This window comes from Nerophis ophidion, linkage group LG25, assembly GCF_033978795.1.
Source record: "Nerophis ophidion isolate RoL-2023_Sa linkage group LG25, RoL_Noph_v1.0, whole genome shotgun sequence".
Classification (NCBI taxonomy): Eukaryota; Metazoa; Chordata; class Actinopteri; order Syngnathiformes; family Syngnathidae; genus Nerophis; species Nerophis ophidion.
Genome location: NC_084635.1, coordinates 7,597,267 through 7,610,860, shown reverse-complemented (window position 1 = coordinate 7,610,860; position 13,594 = coordinate 7,597,267). Strand labels below are relative to the sequence as shown.

Genomic DNA, 13,594 nt, shown 5'->3' with positions numbered 1-13,594 from the left:
GAAATTTTTAATTCTAAGAGAGGCAAAACTCAAATAGATTTTGAAAATCCAAGAAAATATTTTAAAGACTTGGTCTTCACTTGTTTAAATAAATGCATTTATTTTTTTCACTTTGCTTCTTCTAACTTTCAGAAAGACAATTTTAGAGAAAAAATACAACCTTAAAAAGGATTTTAGGATTTTTAAACTTTTTACCTTTTAAAGTCCTTCCTCTTCTTTCCTGACAATTTAAATCAATGTTCAAGTATTTTTTTTATTGTAAGGAACAATAAATAAATTTTAATTTAATTATTTATTTTAGTTTCTGTTTTTTCGACGAAGAATATTTGTGAAATATTTCTTCAAACATATGATTAAAATTCAAAAAAAATATTCTGGCAAATCTAGATAATCTGTATAATCAAATTTAAATCTTATTTCAAAGTCTTCTGAATTTCTTTTAAAATGTTTGTTCTGGAAAATCTAGAAGAAATAATGATTTGTCTTTCTTAGAAATATAGCTTGGTCCAATTTGTTATATATTCTAACAAAGTGCAGATTGGATTTTAACCTATTTAAAACATGTCATCAACATTTTAAAATTAATCTTAATCAGGAAAAATTACTAATGATGTTCCATAAATTATTGTTTTAATTTTTTTCAAAAAGATTCGAATTAGCGAGTTATTTTCTTCTTCTTTTTAGTTGAATTTTGAATTTTAAAAAGTCGAAATTGAAGAAAAACTATGTTTCAAAATTAAATCGTCACTTTTTTTTCGGGTTTTCTCCTCTTTTAAACCGTTCAATTAAGTGTTTCTTTCATCATTTATTCTCTACAAAAAAACCTTCCGTAAAAGGAAAAAAAATGTACGACGGAATGACAAACAAAAATACCCTTTTTTTCATATATATATATATATATATGAAAAAAAGGGTATTTTTGTATATATATATATTTATTAAAGGTGAATTGAGCAAATTGGCTATTTCTGGCAATTTATTTAAGTGTGTATCAAACTGGTAGCCCTTCGCATTAATCAGTACCCAATAAGTAGCTCTTGGTTTCAAAAAGGTTGGTAACCCCTGCCTTAAGGTCTTGCTTCTGGAGCAAGGCCTTCCTTCTTGTTTGGTATCCTCTCAGTCCATGGCGATGCAAAACACGTTTGACCGTGGACACTGACACCTGTGTTCCAGCAGCTTCCAATTAATTGCAGCCCTGCTTTTTGGTGATACTCGGTTGACTCTTGATCATCCTGACCAATTTTCTCTCAGCAACAGGTGATATTTTGCGTTTTCTTCCTAATCGTGGCAGTGACAAAACTGTGCCATGCACTTTGTACTTACCAACAATTGTCTGCAAAGTTGCTCTTGGGACCTTATGCTACTTTGAAATTACTTTCCCTGACTTGTTTAAGTCAATGATTCATTTTTTTCAGATCTGTGCTGAGTTGCTTTGACTTTCCAATTGTCGCGTTTGTAACCGAGTCTATTGACTGTATCACATGAGCCTTATTTAAATGGGCTCAGAGAAGTCGACAGGGGGGGGGGCCCTTTTTTTTTTTTTTTCTTCGTCATGAAAAAGGGACGTTTTTGTTATGAAAAAGGGAGGTTTTTGTGGTTGGTGCACTAATTGTAAGTGTATATTGTGTTTTTTATGTTGATTTCATTAAAAAAAATATATATATATACATTTTTTTATTTATTTATTTATTTATTTTATAAAAAATTCTTCTGCGGCCCGGTACCAATCGGGCTGCGGCCCGGTGGTTGGGGACCACTGCTTTATGGTTCCCTGAACGCCTAAAGGTAAAACACATTTTAAAAATCCATATATTATGTTAGGGTTTGAAAATGAAAAATATCGAAATGGCCCCCGCATGCTTTAATTTTTCCGTGTGTGGCCCTCAGTGGAAAAAGTTTGAACACCCCTGCTTTAGACAACGGTTTGCATCCAAATGATCTTGACCGAATCAACTCTACACCTCCTAAACAAACACAATGGAGATATGTCATTAAAAACAAATTGGTCTAAATTAAAATCTGGCTGATGAGAGGGGGCCCAGCCGTCCTCATGCAGCTCACACTAATCAGTCCCTCCAGTCCATGGTGGTGTCCCAGATTAACGTTTACCCTTAAATTTTCGACACTCGGACTGCACTGTGCAGTTTACTTCTTCAAGGCAAGTTAGATAAACAACAAAAAAAGAAAACACCATGTGAGAGTCATTTACAGCTCTCAGAAACAGCACAAATGAACGCATAAATCCCAGACATACGTTTGAACTATTTTTAAAAATGCATTGTTTCAATCATAACATATTTACAAAAAAAAAAAAACACATCAATAACATGGAGGGTAACCACTATTAAAACAACACGTCAGAACCAAAGGCCGTACCTTTTTCCTCTTAGGGTCTAAGACCTAAGCTTGCGGCTTAGGCTTGACTGCGTGTGCGACATCAGTGTGCAATCCCATTAGTCGGAAAGTGAAAGGTATTGCAGGATTTACCGTCTTGACGTTGCATCTTAATGCCTTGCAGAGTCTGTACCTTCTGTACACATTCTGTTCCCATAGACCAGGGCTGTTCAACTAAAATGGGTCTAAGGCCCGAGTGGCCGGACTTCTCCCTTCAAAGATCTTCCAATGTATCATTCTTATCCGAAATTCCTCTGTAGAACAAAAGCACTACAGAATTTTCAAGAATTTACTGCAAAAATGTGTCAAAGATTAACATATTTCCTTGAATTGCCGCCAGGTATATAGTATGCGCCTGCCTAGAATTAACGCCGGACCAAACTCGTTTCGCAAAATATTATTTTTATCAGCGCATGTCTAGAATTTCCACCAGGTTAAACTCATTTTGCAAAATAATTAGCATGTGCCTAGAATTTCCACAGGGTCAAACTCGTCACGTCATCATTTTCAAAATGGAGAAGGCTGATTTCAATCATTTGAAATCGCATAAAGGGAAGAAGATTAAGAGCTATTCAGTAGGATTTAAGATCCAAGCTCTTGAATATGCTAAAAAGAACAGAAAGCAGCTATGTTTTATTAATACACCGTAACTGCGCGTGTCAAATATGAGTCATTGAATGACTCCCGCCTCCTGTCGGAGATGTAGCGCATCCAAAAAATTGGTCTAAGGCCCAGGTGGCCGGACTTCTCCCTTCAAAGAATTTCCAATGTATCGTTCTTATCCGAAATTCCTCTGTAGAACAAAAGCACTACAGCATTTTCAGGAATTTACTGCAAAAATGTGTCAACTGTTGTGGAAAAATGATTACCGTATTCCCTTGAATTGCCGCCGGGTATATAGTATGCGCCTGCCTAGAATTAACGCCGGATCAAACTCGTTTCGCAAAATATTATTTTTATTAGCGCATGTCTAGAATTTCCACCAGGTTAAACTCATAATGCAAAATAATTTGCATATGCCTAGAATTTCCACAGGGTCAAACTCGTCACGTCATCATTTTCAAAATGGAGAAGGCTGATTTCAATAATTTGAAATCGCATAAAGGGAAGAAGATTAAGAGCTATTCAGTAGGATTTAAGATCCAAGCTATTGAATATGCTAAAAAGAACAGCAAGCAGCTATTTTTTATTAATATACCGTAGCTGCGTGTGTCAAATATGAGTCATTGAATGACTCTCGACTCCTGTCGGAGATGTAGCGCGTCCAAAAAGTTGTTCTGCACAAAGTGGGTGCACTTGATAGTCACGGGGAATTTGGAGACAAAATTAGCGGCTATGTTGTTAGCATTGTCAGCCTTAACTTGTAAATCTTTATCAATCACCGCAAGAAAATAATAGAAATACCGTATTTCCTTGAATTGCCGCCGGGTATGTAGTATGCGCCTTCCTAGAATTACTGCCGGGTCAAACTCGTTTCGCAAAATAATTAGCGCATGCGTAGCATTACCGCCGGCCCAAACTCGCTTCACAAAATATATTTTTTATTAGCGCATGTCGAGAATTTCCACCGGGTCAAACTCGTTTCGCCAAATAATTAGCATATGCCTAGAATTTCCGCAGGGTCAAACTCGTCACGTCACAAGTGACACTTCACCTGTCATTATTTTCAAAATGGAGAAGGCTGATTTCAATCATTTTAACTCGCATAAAGGGAAGAAGATTAAGAGCTAGTCAGTAGGATTTAAGGTCCAAGCTATTGAATATGCTAAAAAGAACAGTAAGCAGCTATGTTTTATTAATATACCGTAGCTGCGTGTGTCAAATATGAGTCATTAAATGACTCCCGCCTCCTGGTGGTAGAGGGCGCTAGTGATCCTTCTTGCGACTACTCGGCTGCAGAAGAAGTGACAACAAGCAGCGATCGTTTATTTTTTCCTCTTGCTTGCACTTTTAACATGGAGGATTACATATTTAACATTTTTAAAAAAGTTTTCTAAACTGGACTTTCAATCGAAGCAGGAGGTAATGAAGGAAGATTTCCATCTGAGACTTTTAAAAATGAAGAAAGATAAGGAAGACTTCTATAAACAAGTTATCGATGCTTTTGACCAGAAAGAGCTGCGCATGGACTTCATTTATAAGTAAAGGTTAGACCATAATAATAATGTTGTATTTATTAAATGTGCTTTTCATGATGGTATCCTTACATCACACTCAAATTTATAAGCGCAGGCCTAAATTTACCGCATGCCTTTTGTAAACGCCGGAGTGAGAAGAGGTTTTAAATTAATCAGCCCCCAGGTGGTAATTCAAGGAAATACGGTACTTTAGTAATAAATTGTCTAAAATGTTCAGTCTAAGTAACAGTCCTCATGTGGTAGTGGTCCTTTTCACTACATTGGCCTGGTTTTTGCTAAATTCCTGGAGTCTTTCTTCAAACTGTTGGGAGATTACTCCTTTATATTGTATTTCTCTTTGGGTCAAAGGTTAGTCTCCGAATGGGTTTATTTTATGGTTAATATTGACTTTTCCATAATCAATCAAAACATCCCTGGTTTTCGCTGATATCACAGTCAGACAAAGTGTGTTTTTCTTGTCCCGGATCACATCTTTAGTCTATGTTTGAGTCCCTTGTTGTGTTTTGATTATTTCTTAATTTCTTCGGATCCCTTTGTTTGAGCACTTCCTTGTTTGTATTCGTTACCATGGCGACTCAATTTGCTCCACCTGCACTTTACCATGAATTGATGAACGTGGACCCAGACTTAAACAAGTTGAAAAATGTATTGGGGTGTTACCATTTAGTGGTCAATTGTACTGAATATGTACTGAACTGTGCAATCTACTAATAAAAGTATCAATCAATCAGTCAATCAATGCTTTTTGCCGCACACCTGTTGGCAATTGGTTACTTTAGTATTTAAGCCTGCATTCTTCCTCGGTTCGTTCTTGGCTCATGGTTTGCGGTACGCAGCAGTCACGTTTATTATTCAGCTTTGTACTAACCTTGCTAAGTCGAGTCTTAGCTTCTGTGCGCTCGACCCGCGCTTTGGACTCGATGCTTGCTAACTAGTAGCATTAGCTTTCCGTGCGTCGGCACGCCGTTTCATTTCTGCTTTGTGCAAGTTTTCGTTTACCCTTTTGTATATTAAAATCAGCTCTTACCTGCTATCCTGCCTGTCTGGTCCCACTGCATCCTGGGCTGACACATTTGGAAGGCGAAGGTATCACCCCAGGACAGGGGTCGGGAACATTTTTGGCTGAGAGAGCCATGAAAGCCAAATATTTTAAAAATGTATTTCCGTTAGAGCCATATCAAATTTTTTAACACTCAATACAACTAAATGCGTGCATTTTTAAGTACGACCAACATTTTTAGAGTATAAAAAGTATCTTATTCTTTTTCATAACATTGTTATTCTAAAGCTAATCAATAATAAATAAAATGTCATCTCTGTTGATCATGTTTTTGTTTGGCCATGTGCTGTTTGTCTTTTGGACTCTTTAAGTTCCTGTTTTTTCCACTCCCTTGTCTGGTTTCCTTGGTTACTCGTTTTGTCCACCTGTCTCTGGTGGACAAAATGCCCGCTCACCTGCTTCCCGAGCACTAATCAGAGGCAGTATTTAAGCTTGTCTTTGCCAGTCAGTCGCCCTGGCGTCAATGTGATCTTTTCTTGCTCTGTGCTGACTTGTTTCATGCCTTGCCATAGTTTCGTGCTTCATGCCATGCCAAGTAAGTTTTGTTTGATTTATGTTCATAGTCTGCTTACGCGTTAGCTTTCTTCCTTAGCCCAAGTTGTGCCACCGCTGTGAGCGATTTTTGTTTGTATCTTTTTTTAGTTTAAATTAAGTCATGTTTTTACCTAAATGCCATGCCCCGAGTAGTCTGTCTGCCTTCCTGGGAGAACGACCCCGCAGCAAGACATAAAATACTTCTTACCATTAATGCGACTTCTTGAACAGGTGCGGTAGGAAACGGATGGATGGATTTAAATGCATGAGAATGTTTTATACTTTGAACGTTATTTTGAAGACTAAGAATTCCAGTGGAATTATTCATAATTATCGTGTTAAGCAATGTCAGCTAAGATTTATCTGAGAGCCAGATGCAGTCATCAAAAGAGCCACATCTGGCTCTAGAGCCATAGGTTCCCTACCCCTGCCCCAGGATGCAGTGGAAGAGTCCAAGAAATAATCCAAACACAAAAAGGGACTCAAACATACACTGCAAAAACTGAAATCTAAGTAAGATGAAATATCTCAAATAAGGGTTATATTTGCTTATTTTCTGTCTGGTAAGATAATTCTTCTCACTAAGCAGATTTTATGTGAGAGTGTTCTACTTGTTTTAAGGGTTTTGTTCCTAAATGATCTAAGTAAGATACTACAGCTTGTTTCCGGCATTTTATGACCTATTTTGAGTAAAATATGCTTGAAACTATTTTTGTCCAAGTGTCCAAAACACACCCAGCAATGGTGCACAGGAAGGCGGGGAAGAGGAGGGGAAAAAGGTGGCCAAAATGTTCAAAAGTCCCAATTGTGTACGAAATACCTCCCCGGGGTTCCAGTCCCACGAATCCCGCCGCCGGCCACACAAGTCCTGGGATACAAAAAATGTCCAAAACGCGCCCAGCAAAGTCCCACGGGAAGTAGGGGGGAGAAATGAGAAAAGTCGGCAAAAGTCCCCCAAAATTTTCTAAATACCTACCCGGGTTCGAGTCCCAACCGGGTTCGAGTTTGAGTTTGAGTGTATAATAATAATAATACAACTTTAACATTTGACAACCAAATAATAAAACAAGGTGACTCGGTAAAAAATCTGGGTATTATTTTCGACCCAACTCTCTCCTTTGAGTCACACATTAAAAGCGTTACTAAAACGGCCTTCTTTCATCTCCGTAATATCGCTAAAATTCGCTCCATTTTGTCCACTAAAGACGCTGAGATCATTATCCATGCCTTTGTTACGTCTTGTCTCGATTACTGTAACGTATTATTTTCGGGTCTCCCCATGTCTAGCATCAAAAGATTACAGTTGGTACAAAATGCGGCTGCTAGACTTTTGACAAGAACAAGAAAGTTTGATCACATTACGCCTGTACTGGCTCACCTGCACTGGCTTCCTGTGCACTTAAGATGTGACTTTAAGGTTTTACTACTTACGTATAAAATACTACACGGTCTAGCTCCATCCTATCTTGCCGATTGTATTGTAACATATGTCCCGGCAAGAAATCTGCATTCAAAAGACTCCGGCTTATTAGTGATTCCTAAAGCCCAAAAAAAGTCTGCGGGCTATAGAGCGTTTTCCGTTCGGGCTCCAGTACTCTGGAATGCCCTCCCGGTAACAGTTCGAGATGCTACCTCAGTAGAAGCATTTAAGTCTCACCTTAAAACTCATCTGTATACTCTAGCCTTTAAATAGACCTTTTTAGACCAGTTGATCTGCCGCTTCTTTTCTTTCTCCTATGTCCCCCCCTCCCTTGTGGAGGGGGTCCGGTCCGATAACCATGGATGAAGTACTGGCTGTCCAGAGTCGAGACCCAGGATGGACCGCTCGTCGGGACCCAGGATGGACCGCTCGCCTGTATCGATTGGGGACATCTCTACGCTGCTGACCCGCCTCCGCTCGAGATGGTCTCCTGTGGACGGGACTCTCGCTGCTGTCTTGGATCCGCTTGAACTGAACTCTCGCGGCTGTGTTGGAGCCACTATGGATTGAACTTTCACAGTATCATGTTAGACCCGCTCGACATCCATTGTTTTCGGTCCCCTAGAGGGGGGGGGGTTGCCCACATCTGAGGTCCTCTCCAAGGTTTCTCATAGTCAGCATTGTCACTGGCGTCCCACTGGATGTGAATTCTCCCTGCCCACTGGGTGTGAGTTTTCCTTGCCCTTTTGCTGGTTCTTCCGAGGATGTTGTAGTCTTAATGATTTGTGCAGTCCTTTGAGACATTTGTGATATGGGGCTATATAAATAAACATTGATTGATTGATTGATTGAGTGCACACTCGAAACCGGGTGGGACTTTTGAACATTTCGCCGACTTTTCTCACTTTCCTCCCCACCTTCCTGTGGGACTTTGCTGGGCGTGTTTTGGACATTTTGGGCATCCCGGGCGGCGGAGGAACTTGTGGGACTCGAACCTGTGTAGGTATTTTTAACCTTTTTGGGACTTTTGCTGACTTTTCCAACTTTCATCCCCCTCCCCCATGGGACTCGGCTGGATGTGTTGTGAACATTTAGGGCATCCCGGGACTTGCGCGGCCATACATAAGATTTTATGTTAGAGTTTTTTTTACTTGTTTTAAGTGTTTAGGTCCTAAATGATCTCAGTAAGATATTACAGCTTGTAGCTGAGATTCGATGACCTATATTGAGTAAAACATGTTTGAAACGAGAATATCAAATGTTGCAAAGCCGTGTCATCAACATTTACAAGTATAAAACTACTTTTTAAAGTAAGAAATTCTTATTTCAAGAATATAAAACAAAATCGTGACTTTGACACAATTGTTTCTCATATTAAAAACAGATGACAGCCAAATAGACTTTGCCGTTTTTATTTTAATGAAACAATTGAAAATTTGTACTCAAATACTGTAGTAAACTCATTTGTATACTCTAGCCTTTAAATAGACTCCCTTTTTAGACCAGTTGATCTGCCGTTTCTTTTCTTTTTCTTCTATGTCCCACTCTCCCTTGTGGAGGGGGTCCGGTCCGATCCTTGTATACTCTAGCCTTTAAATAGACTCCCTTTTTAGACCAGTTGATCTGCCGTTTCTTTTCTTTTTCTTCTATGTCCCACTCTCCCTTGTGGAGGGGGTCCGGTCCGATCCGGTGGCCATGTACTGCTTGCCTGTGTATCGGCTGGGGACATCTCTGCGCTGCTGATCCGCCTCCGCTTGGGATGGTTTCCTGCTGGCTCCGCTGTGAACGGGACTCTCGCTGCTGTGTTGGATCCGCTTTGGACTGGACTCTCGCGACTATGTTGGATCCATTGTGGATTGAACTTTCACAGTATCATGTTAGACCCGCTCGACATCCATTGCTTTCCTCCTCTCCAAGGTTCTCATAGTCATTATTGTCAAGGACGTCCCACTGGGTGTGAGTTTTCCTTGCCCTTATGTGGGCCTACCGAGGATGTCGTGGTGGTTTGTGCAGCCCTTTGAGACTAGTGATTTAGGGCTATATAAGTAAACATTGATTGATTGATTGATAGTACACTTGTTATTAGTGAGAATATACTTATTTTGAGGTATTTTTGGGTTCATTGAAGTTAGCCAATTTTACTTGTTTCGGAAAGTCTTGACTAGCCAAATTTTCTTGTTCTATTGGCAGATAATTTTGCTTAGTTCAAGTAAAATACCCCTCATTTTTGTATTTTTTTTTCTTTTTTTCGAACACTGACTTTTTGCAGTGTAGACTAAAGATGTGATCGGGGAACCGGATCACAACACCTTCCCCCTCCCAGGACGGTACACTTTGACCAACCCCTACCATCCCTCTTTGTCTCTCTCTTCTTGGTTTCTTCCTCTGTAAACTGATGTTATTCGAGATCTCAAATAATTACCCCAAAGACCAACCTATGGACCGTGTTTTCATTTCAAACCTACAGTCAACATTTCTATAACATTTGTCGTAGCCATTACCCCGAACTGAAAAAAAAAGAAAATACACATTCGAAGCATCAAAAATTCTAAAGCCGGATCATTTTACACAACTTTCATATCGTCTGCAAAATAGTTTAGTCTTCTTACTAAACTGGCACAGCCATTGTCCATGAAAGAGTATCTCGGCTATCAACGCAGCACAAAGAGTTTGAATACAAAAGTGTCGTGAGATGTTACAAAAGGTCGTAGAATTCTGCAGTTGACAAAACAGGAAGCTCGCACCGAGTAAGGCCCCGAGTCTTCTCAACCTTCTTTTTTCTGTCGGTGCTGAAAATGCACCGCTTCGTTGAAATTCCGTGCAAAAAAAGCACAATCTAAATGCCGTGAAGCTATCCAAAATGAAAAAAAAAAAAAAAAATTGTCACTGTGGTATTCTGTGTACGGTTTTGTCATCAAAAGGAAAACGCTCGTGGAACTCAAGGTAAGGCGCAGCAGCATCCGGGGTCTGCTTTACTCGCATTTCCACGGTTCCTCTTCGACAAGAGAGAACCCTGAAGTCTTGCCATTTTTGCCCATGGTGACCTGTAAGCAGTTATCAACAGTTCCTAACCAAGGGCCCAAGGCACCGTCATCACAAACCATTCGTGGTTGGGAGCAGAGAAGCCAGGAGTTCTTGACACGCAGGCCATTGTCCATTTTAAAAAATATCATTTCCCCAACAGTGTTGTGTCTTTGAAACACTCAAACTCGAACAGTGGGTGTTTTATGGTTACAAGACATGATTTTTTTTCTAAAAGTTGGCCATGTATTTCATGGATTCTCTGCCCAACCGAATTACAATACACCGAATGACGACAATGCAGCTTTCGCATCAGATGAAAGTTGCATCATCCAGGCAAAGCAATACCACTATGAAAGGTAACATAGTGAACAAGCAGTCTTTATGTTGTTCCACTGGCATGCATTTATCCTTAAGACAATTTCAACAGTAATTGGGTTAGGGCTGCCTTGAATACATAAATACATGTCCAATTGACCTAAAAAAAAATACAGTTGTCCCTTGTTTGTCGCGGGCAAATTTGTTCCGGGGCCTGACCGTGGTTAACACATTTCCGCATAATTAGCAAATCAAAAAAGGGAAGTGAATTATTATTATAAAGCGCTTTTACATAGTGAAACCCAATACCTACGTTACATATAAACCAGTGTTCCCAAGGACACAACGGCAGTGATTAGGATGGCGGAAGTGGGGATCGAACTTTACCAACACTACCACTCTACCACCCGAGCTATACCGCCCCAACTGGTTACAATCGTCTAAATACAGTGGGGCAAAAAAAGTATTTAGTCAGCCAGCGATTGTGCAAGTTCTCCCACTTAAAATGATGACAGAGGTCTGTAATGTTCATCATAGGTACACTTCAACTGTGAGAGACAGAATGTGAAGAAAAAAATCCAGGAATTCACATTGTAGGAATTTTAAAGAATTTATATGTAAATTATGCTGGAAAATAAGTATTTCGTCAACCATTCAAAGCTCTCACTGATGGACGCAGGTTTTGGCTCAAAATCTCACGATACATGGCCCCATTCATTCTTTCCTTAACACGGATCAATCGTCCTGTCCCCTTAGCAGAAAAACAGCCCCAAAGCATGATGTTTCCACCCCCATGCTTCACAGTAGGTATGGTGTTCTTGGGATGCAACTCAGTATTCTTCTTCCTCCAAACACGACGAGTTGAGTTTATATCAAAAAAGTTCTATTTTGTTTTATCTGACCACATGACATTGTCCCAATCATCCATGTATCCTTTTTGGTATAAACTCAACTCGTCGTGTTTGGAGGAAGAAGAATACTGAGTTGCATCCCAAGAACACCACACCTACTGTGAAGCATGGGGGTGGAAACATCATGCTTTGGGGCTGTTTTTCTGCTAAGAGGACAGGACGATTGATCCGTGTTAAGGAAAGAATGAATGGGGCCATGTATCGTGAGATTTTGAGCCAAAACCTCCTTCTAACAGTGAGAGCTTTGAATGGTTGACCAAATACTTATTTTCCACCATAATTTACAAATAAATTATTTAAAATTCCTACAATGTGAATTCCTTGATTTTTTTTTCACATTCTGTCTCTCGCAGTTGAAGTGTACCTATGATGAAAATTACAGACCTCTGTCATCATTTTAAGTGGGAGAACTTGCACAATCGCTGGCTGACTAAACTGTATGTTACGCCCATTTGATTGTAGACTCTTACTGACATCTTGTGGCGATAGGAAAATACTACACTTCATTTGTTTGGGCACTTTCGGGGTTGACGATGTCAGTGCAGTTCATGAAACAATCGAGAAGTGGACAAGTTGTGTCAGCTCTTACCAGCATCGGAAAAAATAAGTCTGTTAAATAAACGGTTAAGCTTGTTAATGTAAATCAATATTAAGGTGGAAAGTGGTTCAATTTGACACTAAGATGTTTATTGAAATACGATTTTTGTGCACTGTTTTAATGGATGTTTTGAGGATTTAGAATGGCTGTCGGTCGTGTATTTCCACTATCGAAATAGTTTCGACACTCAGCAGTATCTGTTTGATGATAGCGCAAGCTAATATTTACATATTGTGTATTACATTTCAGTATGTTATTTGAATCACATCGCTTATACATTTTGTCATTGTGCGTATTTCGGTTTGAGATAAAAGTCCAGTTTGAGACAAAAGTAAAGATAGGAAAAGACAAAGCAAGATCAACAACAATAAAGAGCCTAAATGGATTAATCTGCTTTGGAACTTTATTAGATGTATTGGATTGTTTGTTAGCTGTCTGCCAAGCGGTATAACCTCAACACTTATAGCGAGGGCAGAACAAAATATGTTTATTTTAACATCCACATAGTCACCTTTACCCAATATAGCCGCCTTCGACCGTAGTTTACGGTACTCATCCGTAGCATAATTGAAACGGCAATCACCCAGCCATTAAAAAAACCCCGCTACGTGAAAATACTTAATCACATCCTGGGTAATTCCTCGAAGTTAAAAGTGAGCTTTGATGTGCTGTACTGTAAACTCAACTCGGCAGTCATAGTTACGGCTATTATTTGTGGAGCTGATGACGTTAAAGATAATTATCGGGTTAATCTCCGCCTTTTGTAGATTAATTTAGCCCCTTTCCTGGGTGGTTTAATCATTTCGCAATGTAGTCTGCTAAAAATGATGGAAAGCGCCAACTTATATTGCAACTGAGGTCGTGGTCAAAGTTGGAATTGCCACAAAACACATTCGGTGTCAGGCTTGTCCTTGATAGTTTGGCCATGTTTTAGTTTTTTCTCTGCATTTGTCTTTGTTTCCTGTCAGCGCTCTTATTTGGTCTGTTTCCGGTTTGTCTCCCTGAGTGCTGTGTCTCCCCAGCTATGGCTGATAGGCACCTGGCCACACCTGGTGTCAATCAGCTAGTTACTATTTAAAGCTGCCTTCCCCTCCAGTCAGTGCTGGATTATTGTCACCACTACCTGTCAATGTAATTAATACTTATCGTTGGAGCTGTGTTTACTTCTGTTCACTCTGCTCATGTCATAGTTCCTTCGTG

At 39.6% G+C, this 13,594-nt stretch overlaps 1 protein-coding gene across 2 annotated transcripts in view; it reads right to left on the bottom strand.

Annotated features, from left to right (window-relative positions):
- Window positions 1-8,370: 8,370 nt before the first annotated feature.
- LOC133543062 (excitatory amino acid transporter 2-like) overlaps window positions 8,371-13,594 on the bottom strand; it is a 122,607-nt gene continuing 117,383 nt past the window's right edge. For both annotated transcript variants that reach the window (XM_061887453.1, XM_061887452.1), the window contains exon 12: window positions 8,371-10,590. In XM_061887453.1, the coding sequence (XP_061743437.1) occupies window positions 10,519-10,590 (72 nt within the window). In that variant the 3' untranslated portion in view covers window positions 8,371-10,518. The remainder of the gene's footprint in view (window positions 10,591-13,594) is intronic.